Consider the following 21099-nt stretch of genomic DNA (forward strand, 5'->3'; position numbering starts at 1 on the left):
GCAAATCTAGCAATCCACCAGCAGAGAAATGAGAATATTTTTACCATGTTCCTTTAGACCTATTTCTTTCTCCTATCACTTGAGTATGAAGCAATTTCTTCCCTGAAATCCTGCATAAGATTTTAGCCTTTGTCTCATATCCCTGAAAATTATACTGTAAGCTTTAAGCAGAAAGAAAAATCAAAATCTGAGGGGCTGTTCTAAATTAATGAAGATCATTTCTCTTTGGAACTAGTAAAATTGTGCTGCAGGGCCCCATTTCTGTGAAAGGATAATTGATAGAAAGCTGTGCTCAGGAGCAGCGGCACCAGGGAGATGGAGGCTCCAATACTTTGGGCCAAAAGAAGGTAAAGGGCATATGAGTTCAGCATATTAAGACACTCCATCAGCAGAAGCAATGACAGAGTCTTGTTTTCAACTCCAATAATGACCAAAAGCTTTCACTCAGGGATTCCTACGCAAAGACCAAAATACCGTGATTAAAACAAAGAATAAATTACTGTTAATGCAGAGTTTGGGTGTAAAAGAGTCTTTGTCTTTAATAACAAAGGATGATAGCAACAATAACACCAAAAACAGAGAGCAAAGCTAAAACCCTACTCCAGCCACTCCGAACACTTTCTTTATACCCTCTGCCATTTCTGTATTTAGGTTGAAATTTTTCTTTCTTTTTTTCTTTCCCTCTTTCCCTTTTTCTTTTCTTCTCTCTTTTTTTTTTTTTTTTTTTTTTTCCTTGCCTTTATTTGCCAACTTCTGCCTTCACATCCTTTCAGGTTTAATATGACTCTCTTCATTCATTTCTCTTTAGTCCTCCTTCTCATCTTCTCCCAAAGTAGTCCCATTTAGCTCTTTGTCCTTTCAYATTTATTCCCTTTTTGTTCATTCATCTTTCAAATCTGACTTATGTTGTTAATTCACCAAAACAGACACAGCATTAGCTTCTTTTTTATTACACAGTGGCTTGACACTCTTGGTTTTCTGTCAGTTATGCCTTCTTCTAGCTATCACTTGATTTCTTTGAGTGTGTTTTTCCYCTAGCATTTTTGCAGACTTCATCCAGTATCAGAATTCCTGTTGTATAGTTTATTTAAACCTCACTTCTCCCTTCCATATTTTTCTTTATATCTATTGATCTGGATACTGCTTCCTGTCACTTGGACTCAGTCTTTTGCCCCACTCTCTACAATATTCATCATTCTAGCCTAGGCTTCAAATTAAAGTCAGATTCTTCTGGTTTAGCAATCCCTAAGCTACTGGATAGACTGGGAGAAATTCCATAGTCATGAAGAAAGTAGAGTTTAAATAAAAATTAGAACAAGATTTTTTTCTATTCCTGGCATKCCATTACTCCATTTTTCTTCTCCAACTTTTATCATCCTATTACTGCTGTCAAATCACTCATTTCCAGATCAGCTTCTTTTTTCTGCTTTTTCCCAACAGGTTCATCCTCTTAAACTTTTTTTAAAAAAAAAAAAAAAAAAAACTTTTTTTTTAAACTATGTTAATGCAGTCATCATGTGTTATAGGCAGGAGGAGAAAAAAAAACAAACCATCAAAAATATTTTAAGTATGTTTACTAATTTCAAAATACTTAGTCATTCAATGCATGAATTTACACAGCATCACTACAAAAGTRTATTCTTTCTAAATAAAATATCCCAAACATTTATTCCTTTCACCATCCATCTCTTCAGTTTCTAATTCATAACGTTTCATGGCAACAAAGTATCGGACAAATGTTTCACCTAATGCTTCCTTAATGCATGAATCTTTCTCGAGTGCAACAAGAGCATCTTCTAGTTTCAGAGGGATTGATGAAGGTTTTGGATCAGAAATGTGGTTTTCTTCCTCCAAAGTATCATACCTAAGTCCTCTCTTTACTCCATCTAGACCTGCAGCAACAGTAGCAGCAAGCACCAAATAGGGGTTTGCTGTAGCAGAACTTAACCTATTCTCTATGTGAGTGCCTTTTCCATCATGACTTTTGACATTAAAGGCACAGCTGTTATCATTATATGCCCATTTTGCATTTACAGTCTCTTTGGATTCTTTACTGTATTTGGAAAAAGGCTTACGGCAGCTGGTGGTAGGAGCCATCAAGCAGCTGATAGCTGCCGTATGTGCCAAGAGACCTGACAACCAATATTTTCCAACATCACTGAGCTCCTCAGTTCCATAGCCGAGAGAAAACAAATTCTTCTGGCCACTCAGATCCCACAGGCTATGTGACAGAATCCCCGAATTGTAGAATCCTGACTCTGAGAAAAAGCTAGCCACATAGCTATACTTCTTAGCCACTTCTTTAATGCCTGTTCTGAAAGTGAAGGCACTGTCAGCAGCATCTGTGCCGAACTCTGGGTGAAAAGTGATCTCCATTTGTCCAGGTCCACTGGAAGAAGAAAAGCTTTCGATGTTGGCACCAGCATAATACATTCCTTCAATGAGCTCCTGAATGAAAGCCTGATCATGGTTATTTAGTATCGTTGCTGCAGGAAAAGATATTGTCTTTGAATTTACAACCTCAGTAATGCCATAAATGCAAAATTCATAAGTGAAAGCAGAGCGTAGAGAAAAACCATTGTCCTGAAGCTGGCTCAGCTGTTTCTTGGCAATGTGCCTGGGTGAGGTCATCAGAGGGTTGCCCTGTACGGTGAAGGAATCACATATCACTCGAGCAGTCTGTTCGGTCCAGGGTAGAACTCGAAAAGTTGATAAATCAGGGTTCAGAATTATATCACAATTAAAATTGGTTGCRTTTAAGTAATCTATTTCACTATCCTTAGGATTCAGAGTCAGTTCCAGATAACTTCTGGGCATGGAAACACCATGAATTACTTTTTCCTAAACACAGAACAAAAAGACAGATTAAGTGAGAGAGAAACACTGTATTATTTTTTTATATGTAAGGTATGTAWAACCCAAATTCTCTGTAGGAACAATAGAATTTCTCATAAAAGAACACTGAAAAAAACCATCCCTGAAGTCAGTGACAACAGTGAACATGTTATTATGGTGGGATAAGCTTGCACAAGAGTAGTGTGAAAATCCTCATCAAATATCACAATRACCATTTTATAATGTCCCTTAAAGATCAAAAAAATTTCTTCAGCACCTCATCTTACATGGTCTTCATGGTTATCAGCATCAAATGAATGCAAATTAAGCTATAAAAACCTTGTAAATCAAAATCATATCTCCCATATTTCTATCAGTCTTCCACATTCTCTGAGCATTTGTTTTATACTGATCCAAGTGACCATAGAAAMTCAAGGCAATTCAAAACTAGGCTTGACCTCTCTTTAGATTCCACAGCAGATACCTCAAACAGTTTTCAGATGCAAAGCGTAATCCAAAACTTTCACTTTCTGAATTTATTTAGTTCAGAAAAAAATAGAAGCACCTCTAAGTGCTAAAGTACACTAATATTTCAGTATTTCCTTTTTTAAAAAAATAGATAGCAAACTGGATTAACTCACAATTCTACCCTCATGTCCATTTGAAGAGATAGCTTCCACTCACATGAGTGAAATGTAGATAACATCCTAAGGATGGATCTTCCACCTTCAAGCAAGCATATTGTCTTCTCTTTAAACAAGCAAATTAAAAAGAAAAAAAACTGCCTTGCTTTAAGGATATTGTCAGTCTAGTGGTCACAATTCTCCCTATGTAACACGTTTTCATCCCCTAATAATAACTGCATGGTGAAGACTGATGTCTAAGCGGTAAACACAACACTGAAAGGGAGGTGAAGGTAGGTAGGTAGTACCACCTCCCCTCCCTATCTCTGTCTCCTTGAAAACGGTTATAGCATTTCTCTTAGAATGAAATAACAGAAATTACTCTCTCTCTCTCTCTATATATATATAAACAGCATAGGTATACATATAGATACATAGATATATATATACACATGTGTATTTTTCAGCGTCCAAAGATTCAGATTGTCATGCAAATCTTCAKTTTGTTCAACTGCTAAGGTAAACACGAAAGCTGACTTTGATCAACCTGAAAAAAAATATTTACAGTTGGATTTAGCAACTGAAAGAGCAGTTGCAATTAACCTATCACTCCTCACAAGCATGAAAATGACTGAGCAAAGGTTTATTTCTTATAAAATCCAACTAACATCAGAGAGATTAAATTCTGTCTTGATGATACAGTTGAAAGGTGTAGGAAAATCTAAAAGGAAAATAATGAAAACATGACTTATGCTTCAAAAGGAGCTTGAAATGAAAGTGTTCTCTGTCTTGTCATGTTGCTATCTCTTTTGTGATCACTCAGCAAAGTATGAAATATTCATAGTGATATGTGAGTGAAAATATAATACAGCTATGCACATGAAGTATCACAGCAACAGTGTACTAAAAAGGCTGATGGGTCAAGGATACAAATTCTGAGAATTGTTTTGCAATTTGGTTCTTATTTTCTGAGTCATCAATATGACAGATATTGCCATTAAGGCATCATGCAACCCAATGATGTTTTTTTATCTGATTGAGGACTATTGGATTTCTCATATCCAAAGTGATTTTCATGTCGTTTTGGTTTTTTTTTAGTGTTTGCTCTTTTCCTTTTGCTGATGCTCAGTAAAACAAAATCTTTAGAACTGTGGTTAGCCTTAAAAATAATTCTAAGGACAATATTTGAAGAAAGAATAGCAATTACTAGCCTTACTTAATTACATTACTATTTCTGTGGAAAAGAGGAATAGATGATTATGGTGATGAAAAAAACACCTATCCTTTAGAAACATTAACAAGGGGAAGGAACAGATGATTTGTTCTAAGTTTCAGTTTCTTTCTGCCTTATAAAAAATATATATCATATAAATTACAGATAGGAACAGGAAAACACACAAAGGTACATATAGAAGCCAAAAAACTTACATGAAAAAAGCGAGAAGGAATGTTCTTTGATCTTGACACACCATGGAGGTCTATTGACTCAAATCTGACAAACTGTACATTGTCCCTGGCCATCTGTTGCTTAATAAATTCAATATGAGAGAACTGGTGAAGACGAGTTGGACTTCCACGGCCGTTTTCATCAGGCTCCCTGCTGGACACTGTGAGTGAAGAGGAATGTCATGTCAAAAAAAAATTATGAATGTTGGAATACAAGCTGTTCTCCTAAAAAGTGAAGCAGTGCCAAACTGTGATAGAGTTTATAAAAATAAAAATAAGAAAAAGATAAGAGTCTCTCTTAGATCTAGCAACAATAACTTTCTTTCACAAATGTCTTGATCTTTATGCCTGAATTTATTTTGGGTATCTAAGCATCATTATTCAAATAAAACTGCATAAAGGATTAACTTCATTTTACTGCAATAAATCCAGCCAAGTGCAGATTTTGATACTAAAATATGAAAAAATGTTTTTAAAAAAAAGGCTTTCTGGCTTTTAGGAGTCCTTCATTCTTCCAAGGAGACTGAGAATGTAATCAATCAGATGAATTTTCGTAGATCTTGCAGATCCACAGCACAAGATTTACCAACAACAGCTGTTCATTGCCACGCTTCAGGTAGAAGTTACAAGCTTCCTCACTGAGACACCACCAAGGATGATGTGAGTGTTCCTCTTCTCTCCAATACCAAATCTTCCAAATCAGCAGACACAAAATGGATCTTTCTCATCTCCTCAAACAGGGAGCCGAGACTGCCAGCTGAGAGGCTGCAAGGAGTGCCTGAACACAGTAACCTGTCCAACCCACCCAGCACACAGTTGTTGGATTTTTCCTTGAGAAGGCAGCAAACTCCTTCACAGTCATAGACTGCTTGGAGCCTTTTAATAGAGATAATCACAAGTCAGCTTCCGATGGCAAGGAGCTGACAAAGATGCTGAAGGTTTTAAGTCAGTWAAGTAAGAATAGCTTCTCGCTTCTTGAGGAATGACAGATAAAAGAGCAAACAAGAGTTTACATACATATAAAAGTCTATAAAATCAGAATAAAAAGAAAAAAGTGCAGAACCAAGAAGTTTGTCACATCCACTTCTCATAATTCCTTTTTCTTTTGACTATCTCAGCTAAAAGCTGTTTATGGGAATAGTATTTTCACTGTGTCTTCTATAAACACCAGGGAAGTATGTCTTTAAAAATATGCCTGTGAATAAGGAAGTCCTGTTCAAACATTTTGTATAACACTCACTCTGCTACAAATGCTGCATCACTGCACCATTCAAGCAATAGCTATTCCATATCAATCATCTCTTAATTAATAGAACATTAATACTTATGGATATTTAGCAGACAACCTCCYTATGAATTGGATCATCAGTTAACAGCTTATTAACAGATAACATACCACACTTGTTTATTATAAGGATAGGATTAAAAAAAAATCTGAAAGCTTCCTTTAGATTATAGCCAACTTCATTTTCTTTAGCTCCAGGGACAGAAACATGATATTTTAGCTCTGAAAAATCTGTGTTCTATCCCGGGCTCTGCAGCTGTTTTCTTGTGTAAAAAATGGTAGACACTTCTTGTTTAGATTTTCATTTTAAAAATCAAATTTAAAAATCAGATTGACCAAATTTCTTAAAGCAAAGACATGCATATAGACCCTTGGATTTTTACATCRAATCAGTAGCATATAGATAAGCACGTAATGTTTGGTTTTTTATAGTTCTATCTCTAGCTCTCCTTTAAGTTACAACTGAGAAATAGCTAATATTATTTATGCTTGTTTTGCAATTACTACCTATAAACAAATAACAAATAATAAACAAAATAGCTATAAATATTATGAAAAAGCAAAAAAATACCTACAAATTATACTACCAGAACAGTGTTGTTGTTTTTAAATCATTAGTACTTGAAAGCATTCCTGAGGAATCTGATTCCTGAATGCACCTGATTTCTGTCTAAGGCAATTAGTTTATGTTACTTTACCTTTTCCTCAACAGAAAAACACCATGACACAATCAGATCAATCTGTCATTATCTGCCATCCAAAACACAGCGAACAATTTCTCTGTCCTCTTAGAGGTGACTGTGTCAATCTGATGAAATAAAAAGAACATGCTGTACTTTGCCAGGGGACTTAACCATGGCAGAAAAATGTTGACCCAGCAAATGCAGCAATACTGAAAAGTCTTTGTTGAGAGATATGAACACCAGGGCAAGGTAAAGCAATAACAGAAACCAGCGGGTACGTGCTAGATACTCATCAGGCACTAGTAAAGGAGATATGTTTCCATCAGTCCCCCACAGGCACCCCTGCCTGCTCCCATTCCAGCGGCACCAGCTGYGCCAGATGTGTCCCCTCCTGATACGACACTGCAGCAGTCATGCTGCCTAGCACCATTTTAGATGGGGGTTACACACATACGTTATGCACACRGTATATGTTATGGTCCTAATGCAGACCCTGGTGGTCTGTTCCATGTTGTGATATCCATTTCTGTCTCAGAGCTTTAGGCCAATAAAAACCCCAGCTATTGTGTGAATGACTAGACCTGTCAAGTCAGTGATTCATCAAAYTTGTTCTGTCTTTGTCACTGGCTACTACAAGAAAAAGCAAGACATCCTTTGTAAGATGGTTATAATCTGTCTATAGGAAAGTTATATCAAATCCTCACTAAAAATTGTCTTATGATAAGAAGCAGGAGGGCTTATTTTGAGAGATTTGTTTTGATTTTGAAATAATCTGCTTTTTCATCCTTAGAAATACTTTGAGAATGTTGGCTCATCTGTTTTTATAAAAACAGATACTTCRTAGTGATGATACTCAGTAGCAAAGAATTTTACTGAGCAATTATAAAAAAAAAATCCTTGTATACTCTATGGAAATAACTTTATCAACTAATTCAAATATGGCTGCTCTTCCTTGGACAGCTCCAGTTTGTGCATTTAAGACATTCTGCTTTGTTTATACAACATGCTGCACAGTGTGCTCACGTTTGTCCTTCATCTGCAACCTTTTTCYGTGTTATACGTTATTCTTCTTGCTAATATCTAAAGTTTGTCTTTCTATGCTCATCTTTTTTTAATACAGTAAATAACAACGACTACTGGTTTGCATGTGAATAGTACTATAGAATTGAATAGTTACCAGAAGAATTTATGGTTGAAAATATCACATAATCTGTCATTTAAATTCCTTTTCACCTAAAAGTAATTTCACCGAAAAAGTTTACTCGTTTGGTAAGGTATGCAGTCAGATGCATACTTTTTATTTTTGCTTTCCTGCAAGACCTCTGACAAGAGAAGAAATATGCAAAAATACCAGAAACTTGTTCCAGTGTGGGAGTAAAAATTTCCCTGAGCAGTTTGATATTTCCAATGATTTTTCAATCTGTTTGACTTTGAATTTCAATATTCTGTTTTCTTTTTTGCTCTTATATGTGAAGCAGACATTTTTGCTGATATGGTCACAAGGAAGATTAACAAATTTTCCTGAGTTTTATAGCTAATTTAGAGACCAGTGAATAGTTTAAATCAATCAAAAAATATTTTTTCCRAGCTATAAAACAGTAACGTAAAACAGTAACATGCTGCAACTTCTCAGAAATGCTAGCTCATGAAGACTTTTATCCCTCAGTAGATAAAAGATAAATTACCTATTTTTGCTATCTTGAATGTTGCTTTATAAAAATGGATCTTATGTATTGAATGAGAAAAATGTAATAGCTTTATAGCTTTAGAGTAGTACCTTGGCAGAAGGATATAAAATTAAAATATACCCGCTGGAACTACCTCTCTAATAATTCTAAATATGATGGATCGATAATGGTATTTCTGTCTTCAATCTTAGTCAGAAAATCTGGATATAGGGAAGGGATCACTAAGCAAAGTACTGAGTTATGCAGTAGTGCAAATTAGCTAGCCTCTTCTGGTCTAAAAGTGTTGAACTGACATTTAAAAAAAAAAAAAAAAAAGTTTGATTAATTAATTAAGCAGGAACTGAGATTATTTAGAAAAAAAGCTTTTCACAGTGTTGAAGGTAAGGACCAGAAACTCTCCTTGAATGTACTGTAGGAGGAAGATAGCTAGCAGGGCAATAGAGGAGAAGACTCATCTCACTTCTCTTTAATCTATACTAACTGGCTAGTTAGCCTTTCACTTTGCTTGAACATGTGATTTTAGGTGACTTGCTTATCATGGACACCAGAGTCAGGACTGGTATCTCATCCCAAAAAGGGACATCATAGATAGTGAGTTAGGATGGAAATGATATCTGAGCATTTTGGAGTGTTGTAGATTGAGGAAAAAWTTAAAAATTGTAAAGTCATTGAGCACGAATCGATCCCAGCCATTAATATCATATATAAAGAATGTAAGGAATTTTGGTTTGCTTTAAAGGAAAATATTGTTTTTATATAATTCAGAAGGAAAAATCAAAAGATATGAATGACAGAAAATATTATATGGCTGGTGTAAGAGAAAATAGGGGCAACTGAGAAGGTTGAGAAAGGAGCTGAGCTTGAGCCACATCGAATTTGTGTTGACTTCAAAATATACAAAGAGAAATATCAGGGAATTTTTCTTAAAATAGAGATTAGGCATAAGGAGGGAACATGAAGTAATATTATGGCTCTATATTTTTAAGAAAGCTACAAGAACACAGCAGATTATGTAAAAATTGAAGTACAGAGAGCTATAGGTCTCAAGTAATTTCCAAAACAGTCTCAAGTAATTTCCAGGCTAGGAGGTAGTTATTCTGCAGGTATGTTCACAGAGGCAATAAATACGGAATACTTGTAATAGTAACTGAACTACTTTTGCTAGGTCAGTAAATTGCCCACTTCTACCTCCTGGGATCTCTATTATTTTTTCCTGACTAGACTTACTAGGCAGAATCAGTTCAGTCAGAGATGCCTCTTCCAGGTGAGCACAGAGGACAGTAAACCAGAGAGTTGTTGCAAGTTTTGTTAAAGCATCTAGGAAAACTATTTTATTTCATTGGAGAAAAAAAGCTACTTAAAATAATCTTMTTTTCATATTTCTGTCCCTAAAAACTAGCTATTTTCCTTTATAACAACCCTATTACCTGCGGTTAGAGCTCTGAGCAAGTTAAGCATAGCACCATGAGGTTAATCTTTGCAGTGGAGATGGAAAGTGATGGAAAGGACAGATGAACTCCACTCTAAACAACAAACATACCCTGTTAGTAGCTCCTTGTATTCTCTTTAAAATGGGAGTTCGGCAAAGAAACTTACAGGTAATGTTTTTTGGGGTCTGCACCTAAATAATTTTTCATATGATTTCTGGAGGGACCATACCTGAAATACCTGTGCCCCTGAAGTTTTAACAGCCTCTGGGTAGGTACTGTTACTACAGCTGTTACTACAGCTACTACTACTGTTACTACAGCTGAAATAAATTTTCGCTCTTCAAAAACTTCCTTCTCCATGCTGCAGTCCCTGACCTGATGAYAGTCATATTTGGTCTTACTTATTGATGTGAGTTCAAGAATATCAGCCCTGTCAAGAGGACCAGCTCCTGGAGCTCCTCAGGTCATTGGGCCCAGCTCTGCAGCCTTATCTCATGCAGTTTACATAACAGTTTTTTTTCCCAGATAGAGACCAGGCATATAAGGGGGATATGAAGCCCCTGGTGAAAGTCCAATCTGAGGCTGTTACCCACCAACAGCTGCCTGGAAGTGTTGTGGACCCATGTGAACGAGAGGACATATTTCTGCTAAGGCTGGGCTGTGCACCAGTCTGTGCCGAAGAGTTTGGTGAGATCAAGAAACATTAGTACTGTATATATCTATAGCTCATGCATGCAGGTGCATATGCACATAYGTACATGCTATAAGTTGTGCTATGTAATGCTATGTTCATGCTATAACATGTTATACGGAATGCCATACATCTGAAGCATCACCTGAATTTTTGMTATTCAAAGCACTCTCTCTTGTTCTCTCAAGCACACAGACAGTGAACAGCATAGGATGCTCTTGATTTTTAAGGACTAGGTGGTAATTTACATAAATACATGCCATTACCATATCTGCGCACTTATGGAAATAAAATTCATAAATCCATGTGAGTGCAGTSAGTATATTTGCCTAATTAGCTGTACTTGTTGGCCATGTTGCCATGGTGACAAATGAACTTCAAAGAACTTTAGCTTCAGCCCTATTTTCACTGACATTGCCCAGGCATGATTTTCTCGCTGACCAGAATATGTTGCTTATCTTTCTTTTTTGATCTTTTTCCCATGTCCAAGCAATGATTTTGCAAAACATCTCACAAGCAATAGGAGAAATGCACACAAGACACAGAGAATTCCCACAGTATTTCTAAACAAATTTTTTTTTGTGGATTTATCATTTTTGGAGATATGCTAATAAAGTAACCGGTATGGCTGGGTTGAATCCTCTGTACTGATGCACTACCACTCAGCTACATATTGCAGTCCTTCTACTGCTGACCTCTAGGGATTCTCCTTTAATTGAAATGTATACATTTAGAACTAATCTATAGTCCTGCTTTTGCCATGACATTTCAAATGCACATGGTGCTCAGCTTAATGAGGAGGTAATTACACTAGGCACTACTTATATAATAATTACTTGCGTGCTATAGCCCTAGAATTTATATTCCATTGTATTTGGGATTCCATGTTAAAAAAAAAAAAAAAGAGAGAGAGAGCACAATTCTTTATGTGCTTTTTTAAATCCATTTTTCCTCCAAGTTTTGGATCAAGATTTCTGATTTGTGAAAGGTCAGGCATTTGAAGAATAGCAGAATACTAGAGGCTGTAGTTTAGATATATGCAATGTTAATATATGTTAAGATCCAAAACACTGATTCAGGCTTTTGGTAACTAAAATAGCTGAGATAATATTTTCCTCAAAAAATAAAATATTCAGGACTTTAATCAATCTTCATCTAATAAATCATCACTTATGGCAATGAAATACTGTTTATGCAAAGGCTCATTAAAGACTGCAGAATTTTATCTAAAACTTTTTTCTCTTCATTTAACTTATTGAATCTAGCTGATAAAAATTATATTTCAAAGTACATATATTTCTCATTAAGCAGAAAATATTTCTATAGAWTTTTTTTTTGCTTAAGGTAATCTTTTTTTTTTTAATTTACATATGTTAGGTCTACCATTAAAAAAAAAAAAAAGGTAAATTTATTTAGTACAAGCCGAATGGAGTTAAAACCTCAAGTTTCCACAACTCTTGTTTTTCATCTGTGTTTCAAATGAAACAAAACAATTTTCTCCCATCTTAGGTTTAATCTACTATTCTCTTACAGTCAATATTATTATAAATGATAAAAAAGGAAGATTAATCTGATGTAATTTTAAGCATTTCAGTGTTAGGTAAATATTCCAATCTAATTACATAGACTTCTTCCGCTTTGGATGTCTTTTAAAGAGATGCCTTTGCTTTTATAAGGTTAAAGTTAGATTACTTGAAATCTCTCAATGGAATCTACAGTTGATTTCATCAGTTCATAATGGCTTGTAAACAACRTTATGGCATTGCATAGTTATTCATACTATTTTAAAATATATTTGCTAGTTTTACAGACAATCAAAAAATGGCAGCAATCTAAATTCAACAATGCCACCAGTCACTCATCAAAATACTAACTTTTTGTACTAACTATTTTTTGTGCTAACAAGGTAATCTAAAAGGGGAAGAGCATTCAGTGAATGCTGAGGAATAATCCTCTGACTTGTTCATTATCTTAGATATGAGTGCTGAGAAATCTGAGTGCAAAATATCTTTGCAAAGTTTCATATATTTCAGTCAGTGAATTTTCACCAAGAATTTATATATAGATATAGATATAGATATAGATATAGATATAGATATAGATATAGATATAGATATAGATATAGATATAGATAGCTCGTTAACACTTGTTCAGACTGGGCAACACTATGGCTACTCCTGTATCTAATAAAAATTAGATATTGTCAAACTACCTGATTTTTCACAGTATTTATAGTAATGTTTCTGTCTGTGGGAAAGGAGACTTTTAAAAAGCTGGATAATAATTAAAGCTGAAGTAAATATTTTATCAACGAAAAGTTCTCTATGTCTTGTATCAGTAAGATAAATCAGAGAGCAACATATTTACCCTAGAAGATGATAATATGATCTGAATCTGATGGTGGATATTTATTAGTCTTGTATTTCTTCAGCTGGAAATTTGTTCTGTCTGTGCTTCCTAGAATAGACCCAAAACAACTAGCTGCTAAAGCCCATGATATTGTTATATCTAACAGTAACTTTCATTTTGCTGGTCCAGCTAACCCATAAGTTTATTTTTTACAGTTTCATAGAAAACATAGCCTATTAGTAGTAACTAATTGACTCTACAAACACTTTCAAAATGGACTTATTGAACAGCATGAAGATAAGTGGAAGTTCTCCGCTTCATTTGCTTTTCTTCCCTATAATTCTTAGTAGATGCTTTTGCATTCCAGTTCTCACAGGAATAATACTTGAAACCATCCTCTCTACATGGGAGTAATTTTATCTGCTGGAAATGYTAACAAAAAGGAAATTTCAAGAAGCCCAGATGCCTTCAAAGCTTTCCTGTGTCTAGTAAACTGCTAGAAAATGTTGCCTGTGTTTAGTTTAAATGAGAGAACATTTCAGTTTTAGTGAACAAAACATGACTGCTTGTGTGTGGCACTGTTTGCCAGGCAGCTGGGCTTTGCAAATGCTGTCCTAAAGAAAAAGCAGCAAAGACGTAGAGCACAATTTCTGATCCATTCCAGTAATACAGTAATTACAAATGTCAATTTTCTAATGCATTCATTCTGAATAAAATTTGCAACTTACAGATACCTCATAAAACAACATGAGCATTTTCATTAACAGTTCACTAGGTAATGCTTTAATATCCTTACCAGGCTCATCTGTGGAAGAGTCAAACTGACTTTCTGAAGTAGAGCTTTCTGCATTTTTAGAAGTTGAGGGTAATCTAAGAACAGGTTGATCCACGTCACTTCCTTCTGGTTGTTGCTGATCAGACCCAGCAGAGCTAAGAACTGAGAAGGGCTTGCTCTGCTGCCCGAATTCCTGGTTGTGGAAACTTTGGTGCTTTGGATTCCCCTCTCCAAAAYGGGCACTGAAAGTCTCGAAGGATCTCCCCTGCTTGTCGGCTTTCTCCTTTGGCTTCAGAATTTTTGGAAAAAAAGTGACTCCTGCCCTGCTATTATGTTTGGGTCTATGATTAAGCAGAGAACCTTCATTCAACAGGTTTCCCAATTCCTGCAAAGTTTGTTTAGAAATTCCTGTTGCCACCATGCAGAGCTCTCCAGGAGCACTACCCTGCACTGCATCCGTACTCTCAGGGGGACCGGACTGTGTCACACAAAACTTGGCTGCTTCTGTTCCCCAACATTCACCCTCTTCATTCTCTGTCCTCTCCGTGTTYCTTCCTTTACTCACTGTGTCCAAGCACCTCGATTCTTCTTCGTCGCTTGCAGGTTGTACTCGTATGGGCACATCCATTTTATCTGGAGTATCTATTTCCTTATGCAATTTTTCTGTCATTCTTTTCCCAGTGTCAGCAGACGCCTGGCTTTCTGCTGTTTCCTGTGGCATGCCTTCTTCCATGTTACTGCCAGTATGTCTTCTCTCCTTTTGTACTGGAGGAAAACTATCCAGGGCTTGAAGAGGCTGATCTGATTGTAGTTCTGAAAAACCAGTCGTTCCTTGAAGATCATACAGATCTGGGGGTTCTGAAGAGTTGGGCAACTGAATCTTCTCAGTTTCTACTGGAGAAACATATTTTGCAGCACCTTTGACTCCCTTTTTCTTTCTGAAACCACATATATTGTTGCCATCAGCTTCATCACTGCCACTTCCAGATATGTTCTGCAATCACCAACAAAATATATAACTAAATAATATGTATGAATGAAACAGAACAACAGGGGAAAGGAGAACCACCACCAGCTGCATTTACCATGTAGAACTTCCATTATTTCTTGCTGAAGGAGATCTCTGTGGAAATTACTTAATTCTGCTATTTTGATAATATTTTCCTGCAGGTTTCATTTTCTTAAGTTGTATAAAAGCATAATAAAAAAAAAATTCTAATAGAACATTGAGGCAGATTTGGTAGATTAAAATATAAGACATTGTACCTTGTATGATATCATTTGTCAAACAAATGCACATTTTAAATGCAGAAAAATATATCTGTGTAAATATATTTATGCATATTCATGTTATATGCATACTCATGTTATATTTATAGTATCAATATATTAATATCATTATAAAATATTATATAATATATTTCCATTGATTACAATTAATTATTAATATATTAATAGTATGATATAATTATAATTCTGTATTATATTACTAAGTATTATATTACTAAATAGATATTATTGTGATATATTTATAATATAATTTATGTTTATAAAAGAAACATCCTAAAAATACAGAACACTGGTGACCCTAATAGGCATTGCAACTGAAACCCAAAAAAAAAACCAGTTTTTGAGACAATTTCAGATTCTGATTTGGTCAAATRTCTACTCATGAACTCTCAAGGCAGTTCTCAAAAGGGTAAACCTGTTTTTGTGTGTGTAAACAGAAAAGAACCAGAAAGCAATGTTTATATACGACACTGATATATTTAGACTGAAGTGCTGGAGCCAGATTTTAAAACAGATGTAAAAAAAAAAAGGAACGCAGTTCAAAAACAAGGTACTAAAATGAATCCGTTTTCATTAATGATTACAATATCAAGAAATGTCTGGATGATCATCCCCCTCCGAGGGCCCTAGTGCTATGACAGGAATGGTTAAGCCATTGGTGATAAGGAAAAGGGGAATCAAACCCAGTCATATTCAAGTTTTTATTTTATGAAAATATTTTTGTTATTATATAAAAAGCACAGCGTTTATTTTATTTKWTTTGTTTTGTTTTGTTTATTATTTCACAAATTCATGAAGGTAGGGATTGAATTCTTCATCTCATGATGTTTTAATAAAGGCACTGTAATACGGTTTAAAAAAATTAAAATCATTCCGTAGCTGATCACAAGCATTTGTATTGCTCACAAATAGCTACAGAAGTATCCATTTAAGACTCCAGAAGATAAACAAAAGTCTCAGTTTCGTTGAGTCAGGCTGAAATTAATACCTATAAATTCACCGGGAAATCAAGGGATGTCCTTGGTATCAGCATCTTCAATATACTGACCATTCATTGACTTTCCTTCAGAGACATAATATGCACTTTCTCCAATTYCCAATTCCTTACAAAAGAAGCAAGAATATGAACAAAAGCAAGATGAATGGCAGTCTGGATAAGGGAAAAGAGATTCTCACTGGCGCACAAAAGAATTTAGAAGAAAAGGCAACAACATCTGAGACATACATGAAAAGTTGCAGCCACACGTAGTCCATTAAGATCATGAGCACTTTCCTTTTTCTATATTATTCCTCTATTTTCCTCATTATTTTCACCCATTATGCTCTTTTCCCTCATTATCTCATCAGAAAGGCATAGCAGTTCTCTCCTAACACAGAGCTTGCAATAACAGTTCCTAAATCTTTCTCCCTTGCTTTGAATTTCTGTAAAGTGCTATACTTAAAAATGCTTCAGAGGCTCATCTGTGAATTCCCACTTGTCTGGAAGGCAGCTGACTGCCAGCTCTCTARATAGAGGAAGCTCCACTGTGCCTAAAAGTCCTGTGCACATATCTCCGTATCATATCTCCTGGTTTATGATGTCCACTGGCAATCAATGCAGTTACTGAGTCATACATAATAGAAATCTTTGTTTGCCTCAGTTTTAATACTCACATTTTAACTAATATACTTCTTCATCAGAAAGTTTTGGTGTATTCTCATGCAATAATGGTTGGTGTACCCCTTAGCCCCTCCACATTCAGCTGTKCAGAGGAGGCCTAATTTCTACAGCTCTGCATTATTATAGGATATGAATATAATGAAGTAACACTTCTAAACAATGAAGTAGCCAAAGCATTTTCACACTTCCATTAGTAATACAAGAAATTGGATGAAACTGCAGGAAGAAGAGCTGGAGTGGAGGAGCCAGGGTTTGCCAAAAGGAAAATCACAAATCATGTTGAAATAAAGTAATAATAATAAAAAAAAGAGATTTTAAATTAAATTTCTATATCTATAAAGTAAAAAAAAAAGAAAGAGGGAGAGAAAGAAGCATAATCAATTTAAATATTGATTTTTCTTGTCTTCACAGGTATCGCATGTATCTCTTTGAGTACACAAGAGTCAGCGCCTGTGCAACTATTACCAGAGCAAAATCCTCAAGTTWCAGTCCTGGATAAGGGTAACACTAGAATGTCTTTCCTTTCAGCTCTCATATGTCACTGGCAGGCAAGAAGGCAAAAAGGAAGAAAGAATAGTATCATCAAACAAATATTTCAAAATTGTGCAGATAAAATTACTCTTAAGCTTTGTACAAGCTCTGGAGTGGAACATTAACTATATCATGAAATACAGCACTACTGAAAGGCATTTCATCTTTAAACCTGTCAATCCCAATGCTATAATAATCAGTCTGAGAACATCYGGATATGTGAAGTGTGGCCTTTGGGAGGAATAATAAATGCTGAGARTTCTAGTGTTTGAAAAGCAGGTGAAAATTCAAGGCAATTCTTAAACTTTTGCCTTAAAAGGATTCTACAGTTGGCTGAAAATATTATCTGTAATGTTCTACAAGATAAATTCAGAGGTTGCAGAGGGAAGTTTCTGCTTTTTTGCYTACTTTTTGTTTGTTTCATGACCTCAGACAAGACTGCAAATACTATAAAGTCTTTAAAAACTTCTCTCAGAAATGCATTGACAAAAAAAAATGAAGAAATGAGAAGAAAGCTCACATGATAATATTTGAAAGGAAAAATGAGAAAGATTTTAAGAGATGAGAAAGATTTAAAAGATTCCCTGAGTAATTGGGGATAAATAGCTGCAAAAGCAGTTCTATCATATTAAAAAAAAAAGAGTGAAAGAGACAATGGTGCATTGGTAGCAAGAGCTTTTGTACATCTAATCAACAAGAAAACCTATCCCTCTTGCTACTGACTATCCAAAACACAAAAACGCATCCACCTAGAAAAATGCACTGGCATCTCTATCATGTCCTTGTTTTCTCTTTTCTTTTTTCATATTATTAGCTAATTTTAGCTGAATAAAACAAGTCAAGATGTAAAAGTCTTGTGTTACTTAAAATAGAAAAAAACAGGAAACCAAAAATTACACATAAACAGAAGAGTCAAAAAATATAAATTATGATTCGCTGATTTTTTTGTTTATAGAAAGGTAAACTATTTCACTTGGGTTCGATTTTATATGCTAGAAAAACAAAGTCAATATGCTAGAAAAACAAAGTCACATCTTCAGGCTGGTATGGTCAAGTCAATCATTCTTGCAGCAAAAAATCTCAGAAAAATGGAAGCCAAATCTTGGCAAAAAAATGCTCTTTAAGTATCTCTTGCACAATAGTACTCATAAAACAAGTGCACTGGCACCCAATTTCTTTCTCTGTCTCTTCCTCTGACRCCTTGGAAAAAACTACTCAGTCACTTCATACCAGTATCTAGGCAGCAAAGGGGGAGAGGACATTGGACCAAGCTATCTGCTGCTGTGACTTTATGCTGCTTCACTGGAGTCACTAGAGCTACACAAATTTATATAAGGAGACAAGCTGGGCCAGTGAATCATACGGAGTGCCAGAGAACAACACAGATATTTCCAGGGGGTAATTCCAAGCACAAAGAGGGATTTTGGCTCTCACATGTGCTACTGGAATGTTATGTACTACTATAAACAGACACAGGTGGTTTGTAAGCTAGAGACATGAAGATCACAGCATGTTGTCAAGATACTGCTGTAACTAATTTCTCTCTCCATGACCTTGTTGGATGAAATGCATTTTTTAAAGAGTGATTTACTGCTTACTTCTCAGTGAAGAACCTACAAGTGGCATAAATATTAGGTATATACAACTATTTGCAGTTAGAAATGCTGAAGCACATACTTGCTATATGTCACAGGGATGTATGTGGTAACATTAGAAGCAGCAGCCTCCTTCCTTCTCTGAAACTTTAAAATATACTCAACATTATGTAATGCCCTTCACATGAAAATGAATGAATGAGCTTAACACAATACCTTGTCATTTATTTTTATAGCTGACATCTGCCTTTGTTGCTACCATCCAAAGCATCCATAATCTACATGCAATTATTAGATGAGGCTTCTCAAGGTCAATGATTCTCACTCTGCTTCAGAACAGCAGAGTTGTCCTTGTCATGTCGGGGAGATTATTTGCCAATACTCTCCCTTGGACTATGCCACCTGTACCATTCACAAAACACACTAAAATGAGATCCAGTCTCAAAAKGAAGAAGCTGATTTTAGACCAGGACAGTAGACTGATGGTACATCTCCAACTTGTGCAGCATAAATGAGATCTAAGAGCAGAATCCATTTAACACTTGATTAATCCTCTCTTCGAAAGACATTTGGAAAGGAAATAGACTTAATGATCTAAAACTCCTTTATATCTGATTTCTATGACTCATTTCACATACAAAGATGGTCTAGGAGGCAGTCAGTGACTCAGAGAAGGTGGGTCTTCAGCATATAAAGTATCCATTTGTTCACCTTGATAAAAATGTCTGGTAGCCTCAGGAAGTCTGCCTGCACCATTACTTCCAAATCACATTACATCTTTCTCATTATTTTTAATGAGACACTTAAAATTTATTTTATGTTTTCACAATGAGATGTCTTGCACTCTCTAACAAAATAACAAGTAAAAATATACTTTTACTGGATTAAAATAATATATTGCATTTTGAGGATCAGAATCTGCTTTAAAATACACACATACAGAATCTGGACAACTCTGCTTAGATCAGAAGACCTACTCAAGAGAGTTACTATATAATTCAGATCATATCATGGTCCACAAACTGTAGTTCCTTCATTTATATCAATGAAGACCAGCTAGTTTTCCACAAGTCTGAATGGGATCATACTTTTGATCTCTATTTTTATTACTTTTGATAAAAAAAAAAGAAAGACTTAAGAAGATAAATGGGTTAGAATTTCTTTCTAAATTACAAGTATTTTTAGGTTTATACAAGAAACTCTTCTTTGACTTTCTTCTGATTCAGAATAACAATTCAATTTRCATGAATGAAGAGCCCTATATGTAAACTACAATGAGGTATCAACTCAGCTGAAATCTTGAAGATTTAAAAAGTATTTTATATTAGTGTACCTGTTCGGAAATCATTCACAGTCTTACCTTCTGAGTGACATCTTTCTTTTGTTCCATGCCCACTTCATTCTAGTTCAAGTGACAATTAGAAATGGTCTGGTAAAAACCTAGTAAAAATACATCCCATATTTATAGACAGAGCTACAATAAACGTTAGTAAGGACAGAATTGCTGTAAAGTTCTTTTCCCAGAAGGCCATAGCAGATGATGACCCTAAATAAAGAGTAACCCTGATGTGTCATGGCCAGGAGCACAGTTTTCTGGAACAGTGTTAAAAGTAGTAAACTGACAAACACACATTATTAGCTGCCTGCCTGCCTGGAAACAAAGACAACCAAACATAAAACTGTTTTGCTCAACTTTTTTTTCCTCACAAAAGCGTTTTGTCCTGTAATGAGCCATTTTTATTCTGGAATAGAAACTATTGTTAGTCTCCTTAGAGGTAAAACCTATATTAGGCATTATAACAACAATATGTTATTGAGGCACATGGGCAGGAATTTGAAAGGCAACACACACTGCAAGGACAGCACATAGCACTGGCCTGTTATTCTAGGTGCTTATATGTTGCTAATCAATATTGGAGGATTTGGTTTTATTAGAATTTTGTATGTCTCTTTTTTTGCATCAAGCCTTTAACATTTTCATAGATTGGATAGCTAAGCTCGGGTTTTCTTGTAGCTTTGTATTTATTAGAATTTACATGAATTCAGAGGATTATGTTTAATTGGCATTTCATCTACTCAGGTCCCTTTAGTTAACATAAGATTAGAGGAGGCCTGTACTGTGTGTGTTTACAGTAGAACCCCTGAGAGTTGAACATTCAATAAGCTGATAAACATCTCATTAAGAATGGTATTTAACCTTAGCAAAACTGCAGCTTCA

The 21099-nt window shown here is 35.3% G+C and overlaps 1 protein-coding gene across 1 annotated transcript; it reads right to left on the minus strand.

Annotated features, from left to right (window-relative positions):
- Nucleotides 1–1644: 1644 nt before the first annotated feature.
- LGSN (lengsin, lens protein with glutamine synthetase domain) lies at nucleotides 1645–20271 on the minus strand. The gene is made up of 4 exons (XM_026036674.1): nucleotides 20242–20271; nucleotides 13827–14799; nucleotides 4887–5065; nucleotides 1645–2841 (listed from the first exon to the last, which is right to left on the minus strand). Exons 1-4 carry the CDS (start codon nucleotides 20269–20271, stop codon nucleotides 1645–1647), a joined length of 2379 nt encoding a protein of 792 aa, XP_025892459.1.
- Between the last annotated feature and the right edge of the window lie 828 nt (nucleotides 20272–21099).

This window comes from Nothoprocta perdicaria, unplaced genomic scaffold (genome assembly GCF_003342845.1).
Source record: "Nothoprocta perdicaria isolate Ctin4 unplaced genomic scaffold, notPer1 scaffold_184, whole genome shotgun sequence".
NCBI lineage: Eukaryota > Metazoa > Chordata > Aves > Tinamiformes > Tinamidae > Nothoprocta > Nothoprocta perdicaria.